Raw genomic sequence first — 21,686 nt, 5'->3', positions numbered from 1 at the left:
CCTCACAGTTTATGACCTGAAATGGTGTCAAGGGTGGGTACAGGCATAAGGTAGATACTTTGTTAAGTCTCATCTTAATCACGAAAATCCTCTATTTCAAAATCCTGGTCAGAAAAAATCTTCCAGAATGCAAGGACTGTTTTCCTCCGCTATAGTAGTAACTTTGACGGGTATTCATGGAAAAATATGAAAAGGTAGCAGAGAACAGCTGGCATGTGACTGGGAGTAAGGCTGAGGCAGGATCAGGAGAAGCCCTCCTGCCGCAACTGGCAGTGTGAGGACTGAATGTGCCACTTTTCTCATATTAACCCCCCAAATGAAGCTGCCAACATGGTGTGCACACTGGTGAAAACAGCCAGACACTCCGTGGAAGATACTCCTTTTAGCTCCTGTTTAATTTTAGTCAGATATTAAATATTTATAAACTTTTAACACAAAACAAGTACATGCAAAGTTACAAATATAGAAAATATAAGCACATGCGTATTTCAAATATCACTCTGGATTCTTATACAAAACTATTCAGTGCACGCTGTAAGGCTAAGGACAACACGGAAGAGTTTCCTTTAAGTATTCAGTATTGGGTTGGCCAAAACGTGCCTTTAGTGTTTAAATAAAAATAAAAGACACATTTGCACCAAGAACTTTACTGAACAACATAGTCACTATCTTCTGCCGTTTTTCAGGCAACTTCATAATTCTGTGTTCACAAAACTTTTTATCTTTTTGAGCAAAGAAGTTTTCCAGATGCACTTTACAATCTTCCAGGGAATGGAAATTTTTTTCATGATGATAATTCTGTAGACTGAAATAAATGGAAATCCAAAGATGCAATGTCTGAATACAGCAGGTGAATCAGAACCTCTCAGCCATGCTGGGTCATCAAAGAAATGTAGTCTTGTGTTATCCTGATGGAAGATTATATGCTTTCTATTGACTAATTCTGGATGCTTTTCATTGAATGCTGCTTTCAGTTGGTCTAATTAGGAGCAGTACTTGTTGGAATTGATTTTTTGGTTTTCCAGAAGAATCCCATAATAGAGGATTACTTTCCAATCCCACCATACACACATCTTCTTTGGATGAAGCCTGGCCTTTGGTGGTGCTGGTTCATTTTGCTCACCCCACAGTCTTTTCCATTCTACGTTATTGTATAGTATCCACTGTTCATCAAAATCTGTTTTTAAAAACAAAAGTGTTTTCATTCATTTCAGTAGAGAACTGCATATGCAAATATGGTCAAGGTTGTGTGTTTTTGTTTTTGGTTTTTTTTTGCTTAATTTATGTGGAACTCAAACATCAAAGTTATTAACATAACTGAGATGGTGCAAATGGTTTTCAAGGTTCTATTTGGATATTTTGAGTATGTCAGCTATCTCCCACGTGGTATAACATTGATTGTTCTCAATATCTCAATTTGATCACTATCAACTTCAACTGGTATACCCGACTGTGGAGCATTGTCCAGTAAGAAATCTCCAGCACAAAACTTCACAAACTACTTTGACAAGCTTGATCAGTTGCAGCACCTTCTCCATACACTGCACAAATACATTTTCGCATTTTGGTTGTGTTATCTTTCTTGAAATAATACAGCATGATATGCTGAAAATTTTGCTTCTTTTCTTCCATCTTCAATAGTAAAATGGCTATACAAAAATTCACCAATTTTGGTAAGTTGTTTTCTTTTTCAAATGCATGCTGATACAAGAGCTGTCACATACAATCTAACAAAATTGTTTCGAATGAAGTTAAAGACAGCCATCTTACAGAAAAAAAACCTAATGAACCTTTTAGCCAACCCAGCATTTATTGTTGTTATTGTTTAGTAGCTCAAGTCTTGTCTGACTCTTTGCAACCCTATGCATGGACTGCACCCTGCCAGGCTCCTCTGCCCATGGGATTCTCCTGGCAAGAATACTGGAGTGGGTTGCTATTTCCTCCTCCAGGGGATTTACATGACCTAGGGATTAAACCCACGTCTCCTTAGTACCTTACAAAAAAACAGGTAATGCATTAGATAGTTCAGATGTTAATTGCTCTAACAGAAATTCTTAAGTCTGTCATATGCAATATATGTATTTTTACATAGGATACCACAAAGTGCAAGCCAGTAATAACAGTGCAGAACAATAGTGTCTATCTGCTAGGTGACAATACTGAACAACCCAGGAAATAATTTTACCTTCTTAAATAATCGTAATAGAATTTCTTTTTCCACTCTGAATGTATCAGATTTCTACTGTCTCTAATTTAAGATATTTCTTTAAATGCCTCCCTGTTGATTCAAAAGTTAATTTTACAGAAACCAAGGACCTAATTTTGTTTTTTGACAATTATGATAGCAATAAAGAAATGCACATATTTCTTTTCTTTGTACACTATTCTCTTCATCACATAACCTATATTTGTTGTTATAATCTTACCAGTCCAACACTAGCACTGGTTAAGGAAAAGATTCAATCAAATGAATATGGAGTTTTTATATCTGCATTCTCTATGTTAAAATCTGGGTTCACCTCAGTTCAGTCACTCAGTCGTGTCCAACTCTGCGACACCATGGACTGCAGGATGCCAGGACTCCGTCGATTGCCAACTCCTGGAGTTTACTCAAGCTCATGTCCATTGAATCCATGATGCCATCCAGCCATCTCATCCTCTGTCATCCCCTTCTCCTCCTGCCTTCAGTTCTTCCCATCAGGTGGCCAAAGTATTGGAGTTTCAGCTTCAGCATCAGTCCTTCCAATGAATATTCAGGACTGATCTCCTTTAGGATGGACTAATTTGATCTCCTTGCAGTCCAAGGGACTCTCAAGTTTTCTCCAACACTAGAGTTCAAAAGCATCAATTCTTCAGCACTCAGCTTTCTTTACAGTTCAACTCTCACATCTCTAAACAATGTCAAAATCATCCTGGGTTCCAGATAAACAACAGATTTGCTCTCAGTGTCTAGAAGGTAGTTTAATTAAATTAAGGTAACTTAATTATCTATACTTTGTTACTAAAGAAAGGAATACCACTTGAAGGTGCTTTAAACATACAAAATGGAAGGCTGCCACCAAGGGCACCTCTCCCATATGTTGGAATTTTTTAGTCTCAGAAGCCTTTCGTATTATGCTCATTCCTTGTGAAAATGTCCTCTACCCGTAAGTCAAAGGTTGCATGAATATCCATTCTTGATGCAATAGCTGGCTGTGTTACCTGCAAATGTAACCTGCAAAATGCAGAATATCCTTTATAGTTCTCTGCAGACACAGGACACAAGCTCTCAACCAGGTGGACCCTGGGTCTATGAACTAAGGATTTCCGGTTTGTTTTTTTGAATGAATATTATGTGGCCTCCTTCCAGACTTGGCAGAAATGCTATTCCAAAAGGGAAATGTAGTCACGTGTTCTTGAAACAAATGAGAAAATTGCTACAAAATCACTGCTAAGATGGGGCATTAGCATACTGAGCTAACGGGACTTGAATAAACAGCATCTCATGTCTGCTCTTCATTTCCCAGTGCTATAAGCGCCAAGGGTATTAGCATACAGGTAACAAAGAGAGAAGCAAGAAATGAGACACCACCACTACGGGGCTGCAGGTAGATACTCCCTCCCCCAACCTGGTAAAGATTAAGAAGATAATGAAAACAGGAAGGTTGCCCCTATCCTACTATGAGAAAAATGAGGAAAGAGATGAGGAGGATCACAGGAGGGGAAGAGAAGAGGATCACACTTGCCCCTCGTTGGTAATAAGCCTGGGATTCTCTCTGGTACTGGGTAATGCACATTTGCTCCACCACTCGCTCCATCATCTTGATGTCAGTTTCGGTGAAGTTCTCCCCCTTGGTGGTGGTGGTGACTGTGTGTTCCTTGACTGTGATGTTGACACAGTCATGCACAAAGTTGTTCTGGTTACTATACTGATCCACTGGCCTGTAGTACACTTGGTTGGGGTAACGGTGCATGTTTTCACGATAGTAACGGTCCTCATAGTCACTGCCAAAATGTATAAGAGGCCTGCTCATGGCACTTCCCAGCATGTAGCCACCAAGGCCCCCTACCACTGCTCCAGCTGCAGCAGCTCCTGCCACATGCTTCATGTTGGTTTTTGGCTTACTGGGTTTGTTCCATTGACCGTGGGTACCACCTTGACCCCAGCCTCCACCACCATGTGGCTGTCCCCAGCCACCACCATGGGGCTGACCCCAGCCACCTCCATGAGGCTGGCCCCAGCCACCTCCATGAGGCTGGCCCCAGCCACCTCCATGGGGCTGACCCCAGCCACCCCCTCCCTGAGGTGGATAACGGTTGCCTCCAGGACTGCCCTGTCCTGGGTATCGGCTCCCCCCAGTGTTCCATCCTCCTCCAGGTTTTGGTCGCTTCTTGCAGAGGCCCACGTCACTCCACATGGCCACAAAGAGAACCAGGATCCAACTGCCTATGTGGCTTTTCACCATGATGACTTATCTGCAAAATAAAGAGGGTGTCAGCATCATATGCCCATGTAAAAATCACTTAAAGTCTGTAGCATAATGACTGCATAGCAGTGGCATCAGCTATAAACAGTCTAGGTCATAAATATTCTTCACATTCCATACATCTCACGAAAGTAATTATAGGTAAAGTGTTAACACAACTCTTCCTTCTCTAAGGACAAAGTTGACCTTAAAATAATTCCTGGCTCTGTTTCCTAGTAACTTGATAAATGTAGAATGCCAGCAACATTGCTTATGATAAAAATAACCTCTGACTGGTACACTGTATCATAAATTGGAAGAAACTATAAACATCTGGTAGGTTTACCATAGCTTTGAACTTCTTTAAAGTAGTGATTCTTGCAACTGGGCTTGTTCTTGTGGGGACCCTAGAAACTCTGCCTATTGGGTTGTTATAAGGGATATTAGTTCCTGGAACCTTCTGAACCCTGGCATGGGCCCTATGGAAGTGATTCTAATGTCCAGTTGGGAAGACCCCAAGGTAGGTGCTGAGATCATTAAATACTTTTCTGAATAGCTGGTTCATGTCCTCTTTCCTCATGTAGGAATGTAAGCAGGGAATGAGCCTCTTTTGTTTGCTGCTATCTTCTTAGCGGGCCAGGGCAGAGCCTGGCACAGAGAAGGTACACAATAGATATCTGTTAAATGAAGGAATTATCATCTTCTGAACACATAAATCCCAACAAGAATTTTCTCAAAGGAATTCTCAATACAATAACTTTTGGAAACAGGAAACAGGCAAGATTTTGCAAACACACCTATAAAGTAATTTTTCTTTCTATAGACAGACAATGGGGCTATTCAAAAAGGGGTAAGAAAGGCTGTGTTCATAGTATTTGCAGTTACTCACTCACTGAATGAGTCTTAGTTCAGCATTTAATGGTTCATAAGTGACTTATTTTCTCTTAATTTTTGGTACAAAAGACACATATCTTACATGTAAGGGCAAGCACAGTTTGGGAACAAAGTATCCTGCATGATAACCTATGAACCTTTGTGAATGTACATTCATCAAATTATAGATGAATGAATTGAAGATTCAGATCTTTCAGAATGAATATCTCACTTACCCTGGGTGGTTCCAAGGGCAGAAATTAAAGATGCACAGTAGAATGATCATTAAACACTTTCTACTGTACCCCACATCAAACTACATGTTCCAAAATACCATTTGCCATAAAACCAAAAATGGCATATGTTGTAATGCTGACATTAGTCATCCCCAGCACTGGGACATCTTCAAATAAAAGTGGCACCAAATATTATAAAATTATTTTTCATGACCTTCAGAACTAAAGACTAACTTGGATAATATTCAGAGGAAGGATGACTAAACAATGAATTAACATCCCATTTATGTTTCTACTATCATTATTGAAATGCCTGGGTATAAATAAAAATATATTTGAAAGTTATAAGGCCAGTTAAACTGCTCAGACTATGTCTACTAGAATTTTTGGAGTCTGTTTTGGGTAAAGGCCAGAGGAACAGGGTCCTGGGATATGCCAAATGGCCTCATTCTTGCACCTGGTCTTTTGCAGGCCTGCTTCCCTGATCTCTCCATTTGCTCATGGGGCTCAGATCTTGGCTTCCATGCTGCTCACAATTCTGCTCAAACACCTCAGGGAATTGAACATGAGAACTTTCTGGAAGGCTTGGTGTTTGACATGGAAGATGAAAGACTAGAAGAATTGAGGTGGCACCCAGATTTCTGGATTGGACAATTCTGTGGACAGAAGACGGAAGGTGGAGCAAGACCATAGGAAGACAAATGAGGAGTGTCTCTTTGACAATGCCATTATCAAGCTACACGTGGGACAAGAGATACCAGTCAGTCTGGTAAGCTTGGTGAGTCTGGAGGTGAGGAATGACCATGGACTGGAGATACAGGCAATAGGACATAAGGCCACGGGCATATGTTGCTGATCATTACTTTAAAATTGAATATTAGAATAAAGTTGGATAATTGTAAACTATATTAAGACAAAATCATTTTAAAATCAGTTGAGAACACAAAAGCAACACTTAATTATGAAAATCATAAAAAATTTTTTTGAAGTAGAGAATCATTTCTAAAAATAAGAAGAACTCAAAACTTAATGAGACCTTGGAGAATTTTCTTTCTGTTTGTGATAAAATAAAGAAGATCTTGTATTATTTAATCCAAAATCTCTCACTGTACAAATTATGCTACAAAGATTAGCAAATTCAAGAAACATATCTGTGATTACAGTAAAAGTACTAGAATGCACATTAGGTTTCTGAATGCCTGGCTGTGTTACAACACTTCATATAAGATGTTCTCAGAGAATAGTCAGGTTGCTGCCTAATCCTTTAGCACATCAAGATACTAAGTATTTGATAATAGTCAATACCTATCTTTATTTTTGGGGCTCCAATATCACTGCAGATGGTGATTGCAGCCATGAAATTAAAAGACGATTACTCCTTGGAAGGAAAGTTATGACCAACCTAGATTTTGAACTGTTATGTTGGAGAAGACTCTTGAGAGTCCCTTGGACTGCAGGGAGATCCAACCAGTCCATCCTAAAGGAGATCAGTCCTGAATATTCATTGGAAGGACTGATGCTGAAGCTGAAACTCCAACACTTTGGCCACCTGATGTGAAGAACTCACTGGAAAAGACCCTGATGCTGGGAAAGATTGAGGGCAGGAGAAGGGGATGACAGAGGATGAGATGACTGGATGGCATCACTGACTCAATGGACATGAGTTTGAGTAAGCTCTGGGAGTTGGTGATGGACAGGGAAGCCTGGCATGCTGCAGTCCATGGAGGACACAAAGAGTGGGACACAACAGACTGAACTGAACTGAATACCTATCACTAAGAAAAATACTCTTAGCAGACTAGGAATAGGAGGAAACCTGCTTAACTTAATAAAGATTATATAACAGAAATGGTAAACATAATTAATAGATAATTTTTGAATGCAGTCCCTTTATGATCAGAAACAAAACAAGGACGTCCCCTGTCACAGGACTGGAGATCCTTCCAGTGCCATTATTGTTATTTTAGTTGCTAGATTGTGTCCGACTCTTTTGTGACCCCATGGACTGTAGTTCTCCAGGCTCCTCTGTCCATTAGATTCCCCAGGCAAGAACAACGGAGTGGGTGGCCATTTCCTTCTCAAAGGGATCTTCCTGACCCAGGAATCAAACCTGGATCTCCTCATTGATAGGTGGATTCTTTAACATTGAGCCACTTGGGAAGCCCTCTTCCAATGCCATATGCAAGGACAAAGACTGGTGCAATAACTGTAAGAAAAGAGCTCCAGCTGTCATTATTTGGAATTAATGTGATCATATACATAGAAAATTCCACACACTTGGCAGAGGTAACAGGAAACTCAACTAGAGTTCAGCAAGGCTATGGATTGGTTTTAAAAAATCAACAGCATTTCTCTATATCAGCAATAATTGACTAGAAAAAAATTAATAAATAAGATAGTAATAATTTCAACTCATACTGTAAAGTGGGCTTCCCTGATAGCTCAGTTGGTAAAGAAACCACCTACAATGCAGGAGACCCCAGTTTGATTCCTGGGTCAGGAAGATCCACTGGAGAAGGGATAAGCTACCCACTCCAGTATTCTTGGGCTTCCCTTGTGGCTCACCTCGTAAAGAATCTGCCTGCAATGTGGGAGACCTGGGTTTGATCCCTGGGTTGGGAAGATGCCCTGGAGCAAGGAAAGGCTACCCACTCCAGTATTCTGGCCTAGAGAATTCCATGGACTGTATAGTCCATGGGGTCACAAAGAGTCAGATACAACTTTCACTTTCACTTTCATACTGTAAAGTATCTAGGATTGACTTAATTCAAGAGAAAGTAAGACTAGGGGAAAAAGAAATTGAACACTACTAAAGAACAAAGAAGATGATCTGTAAAAATGGAAAAGTCTCAGTGGAACCACCTAGTATTATACAGATGTCAATTTCCTACAAATGAACTTATAATATGAATAATAATGACAATCAAAATTGTAGCTGGATTTTTTGAGGAATTCAATAAAGGATGAAGAAATGTCCACAAATAACAAACTCAACCTTAGAAAGGAAATGAGGTGAGAACCTACTGTTATCAAACATTAAATCCTAGTATAAAGTCATAGTAATAAATATGGTAACAACCTAGAAATGAACATATAGATCAAAGGAAGCAGAATAACAAGTTCAGAGATAAAGCCACATACATTGACTTTAGTCCAAACTGGATAAATGATAAATTGACAAAACAAATCAATGAGAAAGGAAAGTTTATTTAGCAGAGACTTCTGGGAAATTGAAGGAAAATAAAAATTGGAGCTTAATGCTACATGCAAAAGCACGCTCTAAATGGATTAGAGACCTAACTGTGAAAGTTAAAAGTTTTATGAATTAAAAAACTGTGTGGGGATTCCTAGAGATGTTTTGCAAGACTGATGGCCCAAGACTCATTGCCTCTCCCTCTCTATTCTGCCTTTTTCCTTTATTTCCTCACTTCCCCTCATTTCTGTTCTATAAAGAACCTGGCATCCAGAACCCAAGAAGATGGTTATTTTGAGATGTTAGTCTGCCATCTTCTCGGTCAGCCAGCTTACTGAATAAAATCACATTCTTTCCCTCAACATCTCATCTCTGATTCACTGGCCTGTTGTTCACTCAGTAGAGCAAGCCTGGATTCGGTAACAAATTTGACTTGCTGTTTGTGTTTAGCCAGCTCTGTTAGGGAATATTAGGGCAAGGCTCCAGCAGCTGCTGGGACCATTTGTGCTGAGGATCTCTCCTTCAAGATTCCCTGAAGTGGTATCAGTGGCCCTAGGGCCTGGCAGTTGAAGCAAAGAATCAACAAACTTCTACAAGTTGACAGACCCAATTTCATAGCATTAGTTTTCTTCATTCGATAGCTGGCTCATTTGTTTGTGGTTTTGTGTGCCCTTTTCTATTACGAGTTGACAAACTTGATTTTGTAGGGTAAGTTGCTCTGGTGTGCACACTGAGAACATATTCCCCTCTAAATTTGGGCTTTTCCTTTACAGGACTAGTCAATTTGGTTGGGGTACCCTGTTGGAGATGGGAATTGTTGTTGGATTCTACCTGAGTTGGAACCAGTTTATTGGGGAACTAGTTCTTGTGTGCTTGTTTTGTGCTATGTCATTTCAGTCGTGTCCTACTCTTCGTGACCTCATGAACTGTAGCCTGTCAGTCTCCTCTGACCATGGGATTCTCCAGGCAAGAATAATGAGTATACTGGAGTAAAAGAATACTGGAGTCTATCCAAGGGCATGGCAGTATTCTTGCCTGGAGAATGCCATGGACAGAGGAGCATGGTGGGACACAGTCCAAACAGCTGCAAAGAGTCAGACACAACTGAAGCGGCTTAGCAAGCATGCGTCCAGAGGGAGGGCACAGAACAAGCACACAGTTGGGATTAGTTCATTTGTTTTGTAGGGTAAATTTATTTACCTGAGCTGGAAACTGGTTCATCTATGTATTGGTACTGGAATTTGTGTCATTTATGTTGGAATTTGCCTATTTTTGTGTGTGTTTTGGTGCTATGAAACTTATAAAAATGGGAAATATTTCATCTATCCTGAAGAAAAGCTTTGGGGGACATATATTAGATATGTTAAGATCAGAAGAGCAATGGGCCTAAATGGCTCACAATTACACACTCTTGCAATTAGAAGTGTTTTGCAAAGGAGAGGAACACTCTGATATAAGTGAAGAGGCCTGGGGACTCCCTTGGACTTGAGGCATCTGATTCTAATTTCCCTACGGGAGCCCTGGGTAACTTTGACAGTGGAGAGCTTCAGCTTCAGCTTGGGAAGCACCCCTGTGAAGGAAAACTCCATTTATAAAGCATTTTGGACAAAGGTCACAGGTCTAATGAAACTGGGAAGTCATGTTAATGTGACTCTCTAGCTGGCTAGATTTTGGTTTATTCCGGATACTTTGGTAACATATAGACATCTGATACTAATTGCTTGAGCTAAAAGGAGAAGTACTTCCTTTAAGGTCTCCACTCTCCTCACACTCCCTCATCCCTTTCTCCTTAAACCCTCTGCAAACAGACTAATAGCTATGGAACTCTAGCTAGGGTTATTCTCTGGGGTGTTCTAAAGGCCTAATAGCCCTCTGTGCCCCGGTAGCTGCCTCCCAACAGGTCAGGGCTCTCCTTACCTCCTTCTCCCTTAGGCTGAGTACCAGGCCAATTAATATTTTGAGGGCATGGGTCAGGCACTTAAAAGCCATTAAGGTGCCTGTCGCTTGAAGTCTCTTGTGACAGGCTAAGTGGGTAACAGAATGGACCAGGCTATTAGAGCATCTGACTCTGAACGAAGAAACAGACAGAACAGGCTCCATCTTGAAAGCAGGACTCCATGTTGGGCTGGACTGTGGACTTTGAGCTATATGCCCAGTATCTATGGAAATGACATACTAACTGGAAAACCAGACCCCCCCCCCCCCCCGCAAGAGCCCCAGGGCTCATACCTAGACTCTCAGTAGCCTAAAAGAATACCCTAATTATCTGTGTAACCGAATAGAATCATAAATTCTATTATGCTTATTGGGGTATGACCACAGGCCTATTGATAACTGTCCACTGTTAACTACCTAGGCTTAAGGCATATGAATCACAGGTTAACTTTGATTGTATCTTTCTTTTCCTTTGTTCAGACTAGTTTCAGGGAATTCGGGGAGGTGGGTTTGGGCACATACACTTAGGATATATAAGGTTTTCACAAAAACTGGTCGGGGTCCTTGGCTAAGAGGAGACTCTGCCTTGGGCCCGCAGGTGTAATAAACTGCACTCCACTATCTGCATTGTCCTTCTGAGTGAGTTTGTTTGCCGGAACTTGTGGCTACAACAACTCCAGCAAGACAGCTTCTGTGCACTGTGAAGCACACATTGGTTCAAGCAAAACACTGACCCATTCGCCCTGGCCACTATCTTCCTGGTAGGACTATGAGGCGGATTCCTCAGCCTGTCTTTCTTATCTTCACCTCGTTCCCCCCTCAGTCCAGACTGATTTACAGGAGCCTAAATTGTTGCCTCTGTGTCTTCCCAAGAGCTAAGCTAAATGAGGAAAGATAAAACTTTCCAACATAGGTAAATGGGTATGTCAATCCTTCAGTATCACTCAAAAAAGAAAAACAAAACTGTGTTTTACAAATGTAGTCTTTACAGCACCAGAAGTGTGGTTCCAAAAATAATCCAAATCCCATAAATCCTTTTACTACTCCCCAGACCTTCCCTGGTTATCTTAAGAGGCCTGTAAGTATTAAAGGAGAAACAAAGTCATTTTTGGAAAAACTTGCCTGTAACTCTGAGATGCAAATGTCTTTGAGATGCAAATGTCCTCTCAGGAACCCTCATTATGCTGTCTTTTTAAAATGCAAATTTTAGAGAAGGTAAAGTAATTTAGAAGTTGGGTTGGCCAAGATAATTAGAATTCCTAAGTGCTTTTTCTGCAAATATTTAGCTATCTAGCCAAGTGAGCTTGACTTATTCCATCTATGAGAAATCCAATTTTAATTCAACCTCGTATGTAAACTGATGGGTTTTACATTGCCTGACTCAGGACTGAAATCTTGAAATAAGAACTGAGGCCTCTCTGTTTGTGTGTTTGTATGTATCTTTGTCTTTGGATAATATTGCTGCAGTTGATTTGTAAAAGAGCTCTATTTAATTGGTTTAAATAAAAGTAAGTGCTTACAAACCAAACAATTCTAAATACAATTAAGCTAAATGAGCTCCAGGTTCACGTGAACTGGGAAATATTTAATATTAAATTATATTTGGTATTTATGGTTGTTTGTTGATACAATTTGTCAGCAAGGAAAGGGACTTGATGTGAATAAACTGTTAAGCAAAGAAAATGCAAATGAAGATAAGAGCTTAGAGTGAACTTTCAGAAATAATTATATTTTAGGATATCTCCAGATATTCAACAACTTGAAAGTTAAAATTGTGCTAAAATAAATTAAGTGATGGAAAATTCGTGAAACATGGACCCTGAAAAAGTGTTTTGTACATGATCAGGACTAAGTTTAAAAAATTTTAATTGACTAAATGAATCTTGAAAGTAACCTGGTACAAAACAAATTTGGCTTTCCTCTCCTTTGATAACAGATTATTTCTACCTTTTAAATAATCTGTTCTATATTTGCTTTTGAAATCTTTTATTGTCATTTTGGCTAAGTAAATAACTATTGTTTCACAGTGACCTATGATCCTGTTGTGTTTTAAAACATTTTTTCTTAATGCTCTTTTGACAAGACTTCCCAAATCAAGTTACAATAAAGTTCCTTTGATCTTTAGCTAACTTTGGGGTGCTTCAAAGGGCCCCTGAGACACACCAAAGGGAGATATTAAACTAATTAGATTCACTTGGTATGTTAAACTACATGGCAAGTGTTGTCCAATGAATAATATATCTTAAATTATATGATAAATGATACTGATATACTAGAGATTATATGGAGTTCCTAAAAATGTGATATGTCCTGGTAGAATATTATCAGTCATGATTCTACTTCTACTACCTGAAACTGTTGTATGTCACAGCAGTAACCAGGTTACTTTGTCAATTGCATCATAATCAGATTTAAAGTGCCTTCTTAAGTCTTTGGTCATTATGGACAGTTATGGTCTCACTCTGTTGCCTCTGTAAAAATGTCTCCTCTTTAAGAAGATTTATAAAAAGGACTTTCAGATAAATCCAAGTTTCTGACTTTTAGACCATAATGCTGAACTAGTAACACATTGAAGAATTCTAATGGGAAACCTGATGGCTTCATAAAGCTGTTAACAAAAAGGATTAGTTACATAGGACTGAGTGAACTGAACTTGTTATAATTTTTATGGTTTCTATCTAAAAATAACTGGTTTAAATCTGTTTTTCAGGTGTAAGGAAAACTTCCTTAACCTCTGACTTACAGTAACTTGGTAAATTATATCCTTTGTAAGCAAAAGTAAAACTTAAATCTTCTTCTATCTGGTTGATCCTGCCAGTAGCATATGCTTGTCTCAAAGATTAAGCTATGGCATGGCTGGTACAATGAAACTGAAGATAGATCATTAAATCAGTTATGGCTCCTTTGGTCACTAGATTATTGCAACTGGACTACAACTAGTTATACTAATCATTGCTTTACTTTATTCTTTGTTTTTAGATTGTGCTTTGTACACCCCTGTTGCACTATGTCATTATCAGTGTTACTAGCTGCATTACTTATATCCTGACTAATTTATAAGATAGTTGTCTCTTGCAGTAACCAATGTGTAATCAGGCCTCCAACAAAACTTCTACGGATAAACATCTTGAGAAAATAGATCACATTTATAACATAAAATAATTATAATAGTGTGATTCTAGGTATGGGAAGAAGCAACAATGGAAAATGTCTCCTGGATGACAATTAGAATCCAGAGAATCTTTAATTATTCATGGGGGTCTAATCCAAAATTTAGCACCTAGAGTGGTACATCAAGAAGTTTTGCCTGATTTGGGATGAACCTCACAGCACCGTGAAGCAAAGTTTGACCATGAAATGTCTCCCAAATATTGGTCAAATTCCTGACCAAGGGAAGACCTGAGAAATGGAATTAACAATTGAAGCCCTCTAATGTGAGCTGGTGAACCCCAAGTCAACTCAGGAAGGAGAAAACTCAGGAAGGAGAATACATGCCATCCAGCAGTCATCAGATTGCACCCACTCCCTATGGTGAACCTTGAGGAAACTCTTGAGAATACAGGATCACAGGCCCCAGACAGCTGAATTACACATCAAGGAAATAATTTTAATGAACCCTGACGCTTGCATCTTCCCATACACAGAAAAGTGCAAAATTTCTTAACTTGAGAAACCCTCCTGGGTTTGAAGTCCAATATTTCTAAGTTGACAAGTATAAAGTAGACACTTTCCAAGGAGGAACAAAAAGAAAACAAATCTCACTATTTGGAACACTGGCATCAAAGGCAGACACTCCCAGAAAGATTCATCTGACAAACAGAAAGATCACTGTCCCCTTTTCCTACAAGATTGTCAAATGGACCTTGACAGTGGGGAACTGTTGCTGAGAAGAACCAATTCTGACTCCATATTGGAACTGTTTCTTTGACTTGCTTTTTGTTGCTGTTGTTGTTACAATCATATATAATAGCCTGCCTCAGAAAACCCAGTCCCTCTCTCTAACTGTTGGACTGAAGTGCCTTTGTTCAGCTCACAGGGAGATAATTTGACACTTCCCACCTGTGAATGGTTGCAGGCAAGAAGAGATTAACACATCCCTTCCACAGGCTGGCCTTTCTGGAGATGTCTTGCAGGACGTGGCCTTTTTTACTTTACTTCCACCCCACTTCTCCCTCTCTATTCTGCCTTTATTTCCTCATCTTCCTGCCATCTCTGTTCTATAAAAGAACCTGGCATCTAGACACTGATATTTGTTTTAAGACATTAGTCTGCCATTTTCTCTGGCAGCCAGCTTTCTAAGTAGTCATATTCCTTGCTTCATAAAAAAAAAAAAAAAAAAGAAAGAAAAATCTGTGTGGGAGGGATTACTTTTCTATTCAATTATAAAAACTGATATTGAATTCATTCAATTAAATAAATATTTAAATTAAATAAATATTTATGGAACAGCTAGTATGTACAATGTACAATGTACAATAACTATTGATTACTTAACAAATATTTATTACATGTCCTCTAATATTACTGTTCTGTGGCTGAGGACACAGTGGTAAGATATTTAGTTTGTGGGTTTGAGGACTACAGGGAGATACGTGTCTGGAGCCTGAAACAGTGCAAAGCCATTAAAGTGGCTTAGGAGAATCACATCACAGATTTTTTTTTTTTAAAGTTCACCCTTACTGCTGTGTTAAAGAGAAAAATTTGAGGGATAAGAAAGGAAATGGTGAGACCACTTAGAAAATGATTAAAGGAAGATGGTGGTGTAACCTGGAACTGTGACAAAGCAGCACGGAGCTGTGAAAAATGGGAAGTATTTTGTAGAAAAAAACGATTACGCTGATAGAGTGGATGGGAGAGTGAGAGTTGAGCAGGTTTGTGGCTTTTGGAACTAGGTAGATGGTGGTGATGCCACCTAATGCAAACAAGAAAACTAATGGAGGGCCAGGCTTGTGAGAAAAAATAAAGCTATAGTTTGGATATATTAACTTTGCTATATCTATGAGCCATTCAAGTGAGAGTATCAATTTAGGCAATTGTTATAAGAATCTCGAACTCTTACTCAGTAGAGATAAACATTTGGGCAGTTCACCTGAGATGTAGTATTAAGAGCCACAGGGAGTGAAGGGCTCACACTCTTAGCTACCCAACCTTTAGCAATATGGGTGCCAAAATCCAAAAGAAAATACCACCAAGTTGATTTTGATATTTTAGTGAAAGAATACACTGTGACAATAAGGATTATTTTAGGAATACAAGAATGGCTCAAAATCATGAAATCAATTAACCTATTAGTAGGCTAAGGAGAAAAAAAAAAGATTCTCTGATGTTGCAAAGTTTTCAATTAAAATCAAAGTTCTCACTTAAACTCAGGAATCAGTGCTTTCCTGACTTTTTAAGTTTAAGATGTTGAAAAAATTTCTATAGAACTAGAAGTAATACATATTCCACACCCTATCTTAACAGAAAGAGGAAAAGCATTCTCGTGAATGAGATTAACAAGACAAGAATGTAAGTGATTGCTGCATTTTAGACTGCTATGGAGAAAGCCAGGTATGATTTTTCTATCTGGAAAATCCAGGACAATCATTTAAAAATGCCCTCAAATAAATCAATGAGCTTATTTATTAGGGTGGCAGTTTTTGAACTCAACATATAGAAAAGAGTGAATACTCCAATTAGTTGTAATTATTAGAAGATTTAGTGTGAAAAAAAAATTCCACTCATTAATGGCAACAAAAAATTCAAACTAAGATTTAACCTAATAATAAATAGTAGAACTTAGATGAAAAAAGCTGGAAGACTGGAAAGAAAAGAAAGACAGGCAAGGTTTATGGTTGGGAAAATCAAGATCGAAGATTTTGAAAGATACCAATTCAACTCCAATTAATCATTAAGTCAATACAATTTCAGTCCTAACTCAAAGAGGATTTTAAAGAATATAATGATACTCAAAATTAAGAAGACTGAAGAAATTACTGAACAGGAAGAACATCTAAGGTATACTTGGCCTGGCAAGTATCAGAATGGATTGGAAAACTATAATAAATACAATCTCGTGGCATTAGTGCATAAGCACAAAGGCAGAGCGATGGAACGAGAGAGAAGGAACAACAACAACAAAATCCATATATTGTCCCATTCATCTTATTCCCTTTTATACATGGGGATTGAGAATCAGAGCTGGTAGGAACTTATGTCCAGTGGTCATGTGCCAGGGGCCACACTTTTGATACTCAAAATATGTTATACCCTTGAGACTTATTTAAATTGGAAACTGGCACCAAACAGTCCCTCTACCCATCCTTGCCCTGGGGAAATTTCCAATTTTTCATAAGCTAAGTGGAACTCATTTGTCATATTTTCATCTTTTGAGGTCACTGTCCCTTAACAAGAGTCTAATGCAAACTATACAAAAATTTACAAACCATTTTGAGGTGGAGGTTTTTCTACTGACACTGAGGCCTAGCCCTGGACTGAAATGGGCAAACGGTCCCCAGTCTAGTCCATCCTCAGAGTGATGTGAAGAGCTTTAAGAAAAGCAACATAGCTAGAGTCTGCATCAGGCCAACAGCCTGGGAGTATCTAGTGATGAGATTTAGGAACCTATAATAAGGCTTCCCACGGAACTGCACTCCTAGCCAATCTTCCGAGCTTGGTCTCGGGAAGACAACATTTAACATAATGTTTTGCATAAAAGGGAACACCTCCCTTGACATGATCACACAATATTAGAACAGCAATAAGCAGAACACGGTTAGGAGAAAAAGGATGAACAAACTGAGAAAAAATTCTCCCAACTGTAAGAACTGTTAAACATACTATTCACTCAAAGATGATTGTGCTGTAGCCATCACAGCTTTAGACACAGTCAGGTTTTGAATGCTTCATATGCAGCAGTTCACAGTTGATAAACTGGCTGCCTTGGAAAAGGAAATAAGATCTAAAAAGGGAGAATGGAATAGGTAAATTAAAACTAAAGCTTAGAAAAACCATTACCTCATAAACCTTTTGTCTGTTGATAGTCACCTTCAGTGTTGATTTGGTGCAGAAATGTTAGGTAATTGCTTTTATTATACTATTTTTTAAATGGCTGCTTCTTACATAACTCAGAATGATTCCAGAGAAAGCTATGTCCCTTTCCCTGCAAAATCAAGACGCTTTTACAAGAAAGAGTGATATAATAGGTGTGGGTTACATATATAGATTTCAGTGGCCTCCACAGCAAGGATTTGTGATCCCAGCCTTTCAGTCCCTTATCTTCTGTGAAACAGTTGGGCACTTTCAACCATCACAAGACCAAAGAGATTCTGCAGGGTACCTACATCTGCTGTGATTCAGCTCAAGTTGGATTTGTGTCTCTGGGAAGACAGATGCTTCGGCTTGGTTGAAACTGTTCAGTTTTCAAATATATTCAGAAGTCCTTAAAAAAAAAAGAAAAAACTATAATTGATAAATCTAAGAACGGATTATTTAACAGAATAACAGTATATAAATTATTAAACCACTAATGAATCTACTCAGGGAAAAAATATGATAGTATTTTTAAAAAAGAGATGATGCTAACTTAAAAAAAGCAGCAAACGTGACACTGAACTCTCCTCCCATACACAGCAAACTGTGGATTCATTTTTCATTCAGATTTTCCACAAACGCATCCATGTCTGAGTAATCTTACTTTGACCTGTCAGTTTTTTCCTGTATATCACAGAGAGGCTCTAAAATTATGACTCGTGATGGTTACACAATGTTCCTTTCAGTTAAAGTGCTATGATTTTCTTAGCTGCTGCCCTGCTATTTTATTAATACATTTAGGTTGTCTCCGGACTGGATCTAATTTTAGATCATTCTGAGTTCTGTGGGTGAATGCAGCTTTTCTTCTTCTTTCCTGGTTTCCTCCATTACAGGTAAGTTCCCAGGAGTGGGGTTTTAGGGTCATGGCTTAAAGGATCACCTGACTGTTTTTCACAAATTTCATACAGATTCACAACGTCCCCCAGTGCAGTGTGACTAGGAAAAGAATAAAAGTATACACACTAAAGGTCAGTTTTACACAGTTAATCTTGGCAAACTCCTGAAGTAGGTATAATTTCCTCTATTTTATGAATGTCCAAAAGGGGGATGAGGAAATTAGGTCCCAAACTGTAAAATTAGTTGCAGAGCCATATTTCTAACTCCAAAGCCTTGCCACCTCACATACTGAATATGCAAATTTCTAGGTAACTTTCCAGAAGTGGTTGCTGTTACTGTTGTTTTTACTAGTAGTTGTAAATCCAGACTTGCTTTGATTTGTATTTTATTTCATAAATGATTGTTCATTTCACCATTTATCTTTTTATAATCTTGATATTTTTCTTTCACAAGTATGAAAAATTTGCATCAGATACAAATCATATACAAATCACATCCTAACTCTGTTTTTTTCCTTTTCTGATTCTTTTTCATTGTTAGAGCACCTCAATGTTTCCGTAGGAAAACTGTTCCTTTTCATAGGTTAATTTTCAAATCTGAGAGAGCTGTTCATTTTCCAGAGGTCTGACATTTTTATACAATTTTCTGTTCCTATTTTTCTCTGACAACTTGTGAAAATTTTTAATCCTATTCTATGTGGTATCTTTTGTAAGGAAAGGTAACACTTCAAAGGTTCAGCATTCGGGGAACTGCTTAATAAAACGTGATTGCTCTTAAGTACAAGAAAATAACCCGGCCATGAGATAAGGATAACCATGATCAGGGAGGTGAAACTGCTTTGTTGTTAAGAATCTGGAGACGAGGAAACTGAAAAAAAGATGGTGAGGGTGGTGGGCTTATGATTTTAAAAAAATCTATTTGCTACATATGGTACCAAAAGGAAAAAAAAAAAAAAAACGAAAAAGGACAGCAAAAAACGGACTTCTCGTTGTTTAATAATCAAACGTGTGAAGGGGGAAAAAAAAAAATCAAGCGTGAAGGTGCCACCCTCACTGGCAGATGAGGGTGGTTCTCCGAGAGGCGCCTGATCCCCTCCCCTCAGTCTCCCGACGGCCGAGCTCCCTCCTTCCGGAGGATCAGTCGAGACAGGGAAAATTTCGCTTTGCTTTTGGGTCCACCACATCAGAGCTCCCAGGAAACACTGTTCCCGGTACCTGGATTTCTCTGGCCCGGAGAGAGCGCCAGGTGGCCCATGATTCCCCGCGCCGAGGCTGAAGCCCAGGCCACGCACGCCCGCCAGAGCCGATCCCCGGGGGGTTGCCAGAGACCCACCCGCTGCGGCTACCCAGGTACCTCCCAGCCGCGTGATGGCAGGCAGGGCCGCCTCTCGGGAGGAGTTCGGCAGCAGCGGCTGGGGGCCCACGGACGCTCCGGCACTCCTCACCGCCGAGGTCGGGCCCCGTTGGGCGCCCGTTTCTTCCCCACCACCCCCACCCCCAATTCCGCGACTCCTCTGGGCTTCGGGAGGGCCCAAATCCCGGGGCCTCGCCCTTGTTCTTCTGAGCTCCCCAGCGGTTCCTCGGACCTGCGGCTCCTCTACCGGTGCGATTCGCCCATCCCACTCCCGCAGTGGACGAGCGTGGGAGGGGGCTAGATTCCTACACACCACCCACATACCTCGGGAGGGGGACCAGCCAGCCCACATTCCGAGTAAATGGAGCTCTCCTAACCAGGAGGGTAAAACCGAGCGGCGGCTGGCAAAAACCAACGAGCACGCTCAACAGGCCCGACGTTCCCCGCGCCCGCCGCAAGCCCCCAGCCCTACTCACGGTCAAGGTCTGCCTCCCACCAATCCGATTCGGCTGGGTGCCCTGGGGCCTCGGCCGCAAGACCCAGGGTTGGGCGTCCTCCGCTGGGAGTTTAAAGGACTACGCGGCTATTTACCTGCTTCTGCGAGAGAGAAGACGCTCTCAGCTCTGCGGCTGTCAGCGACTGGCAACTAGGGCGGGTGAGTCGCCGGGCGGAGGAGGAGGGGCAGGGGCGGGGAGGCGACGGCGCGCGCGCGCACGCTCAGGCGCACCAGCTGCCGGCGCCCGGGGTTTACTGGCAGACCCAGGAATCTAAGTCCCTGGGAAAAACGAGTTGAGACTAGCTTAAACGCTAGCATCAGCTAATACCGCTTCCCCGGCTCATCACTCCCTGAAATTGCTTGTTGACGATAAAAATCATCTTTAAAGGGAAAATCGGCCAAAGCCCCAGCTTCTCGTTACGTAATGGAGAAAATGAAAGATTAGGGAATGAGAAAGCAATTTCTGGAACTTTGGTAACCAGAAATTTCTAAAAGGGACAAAAATTCTATTGCCCTGGATTGAGCCCAATGTTTGTGAATTTTCAGATTAAAATTTGAGGCCTAGAAAGTATATTAGCCATCACCTGCCGTCATTTACTCAGTTCCTGCTCATTATCTACAAAATAAATGATTTAGATTATGATATTCATAAGTGAAGGAAATGCACTCCATTTAACAAGTCCATTCTGCACATTACCTGAGGTTTCTTGTATAAAACATGGTGTGTACTTGATCATTATTACTGCCAAAATTTTATGTAGGTGTTTGTCTCATGTGAAGGATGGCAAGTGATAGAAGACATGTTTTAGGGTTAGAGGGATCATATATATCATTACCCAAATTTGTGCACTTTTGAGAGTACCAATATTAATTATGCTAGGGCAATGGGTATAAACCTGGGAAAAATGAAATATCTAGTCCCCTTGTTATGGGCAAGAGGCTCCACTAAGCTTGCAAGGAAAGAGGTTTAAAAATATTGAGACACCCATTAGGGTAAATATCTCAGGGTGGATCTCTCAAATAGGATGGGGACAAGTGAGGGAGGGGAGAGGCCAGGAGAATTGTGTAGAATGAGGTGATGAATATATGAATGTGGATGGGGGCCTGAAAGTTCTGCTGGGAAGGAGAAATGAGAGGTCTATAAAACATGACGATGGGATGATGATGATTCAGTAGCAGAAATGGATTGTGGCCAGCTAGAAATGAGTATTAGGCAGCAATGCCAGGGCTGTTTTCTATCCAGTCAG

The 21,686-nt window shown here is 40.1% G+C and overlaps 1 protein-coding gene across 3 annotated transcripts; it reads right to left on the bottom strand.

Annotated features, from left to right (window-relative positions):
• Positions 1–376: 376 nt before the first annotated feature.
• On the bottom strand, positions 377–20,608 carry PRNP (prion protein). 3 transcript variants are annotated; one of them, NM_001271625.3, is made up of 3 exons: positions 20,535–20,608; positions 18,005–18,102; positions 377–4,455 (listed from the first exon to the last, which is right to left on the bottom strand). In NM_001271625.3, the coding sequence occupies exon 3, from the start codon at positions 4,345–4,347 to the stop codon at positions 4,102–4,104; it is 246 nt and encodes an 81-aa protein (NP_001258554.1). In that variant the 5' UTR covers positions 4,348–4,455; positions 18,005–18,102; positions 20,535–20,608; the 3' UTR covers positions 377–4,101. The 3 variants fall into 2 exon arrangements, with proteins under 3 accessions (NP_001258555.1, NP_001258554.1, NP_851358.2); NM_001271626.3 differs by having other exon boundaries at positions 20,420–20,608.
• Between the last annotated feature and the right edge of the window lie 1,078 nt (positions 20,609–21,686).

This window comes from Bos taurus, chromosome 13 (genome assembly GCF_002263795.3).
Source record: "Bos taurus isolate L1 Dominette 01449 registration number 42190680 breed Hereford chromosome 13, ARS-UCD2.0, whole genome shotgun sequence".
In the NCBI taxonomy this organism is placed as follows: Eukaryota; Metazoa; Chordata; class Mammalia; order Artiodactyla; family Bovidae; genus Bos; species Bos taurus.
The sequence above is the reverse complement of the archived record's forward strand: the minus strand, read 5'-3'. Positions and strand labels throughout refer to the sequence as shown.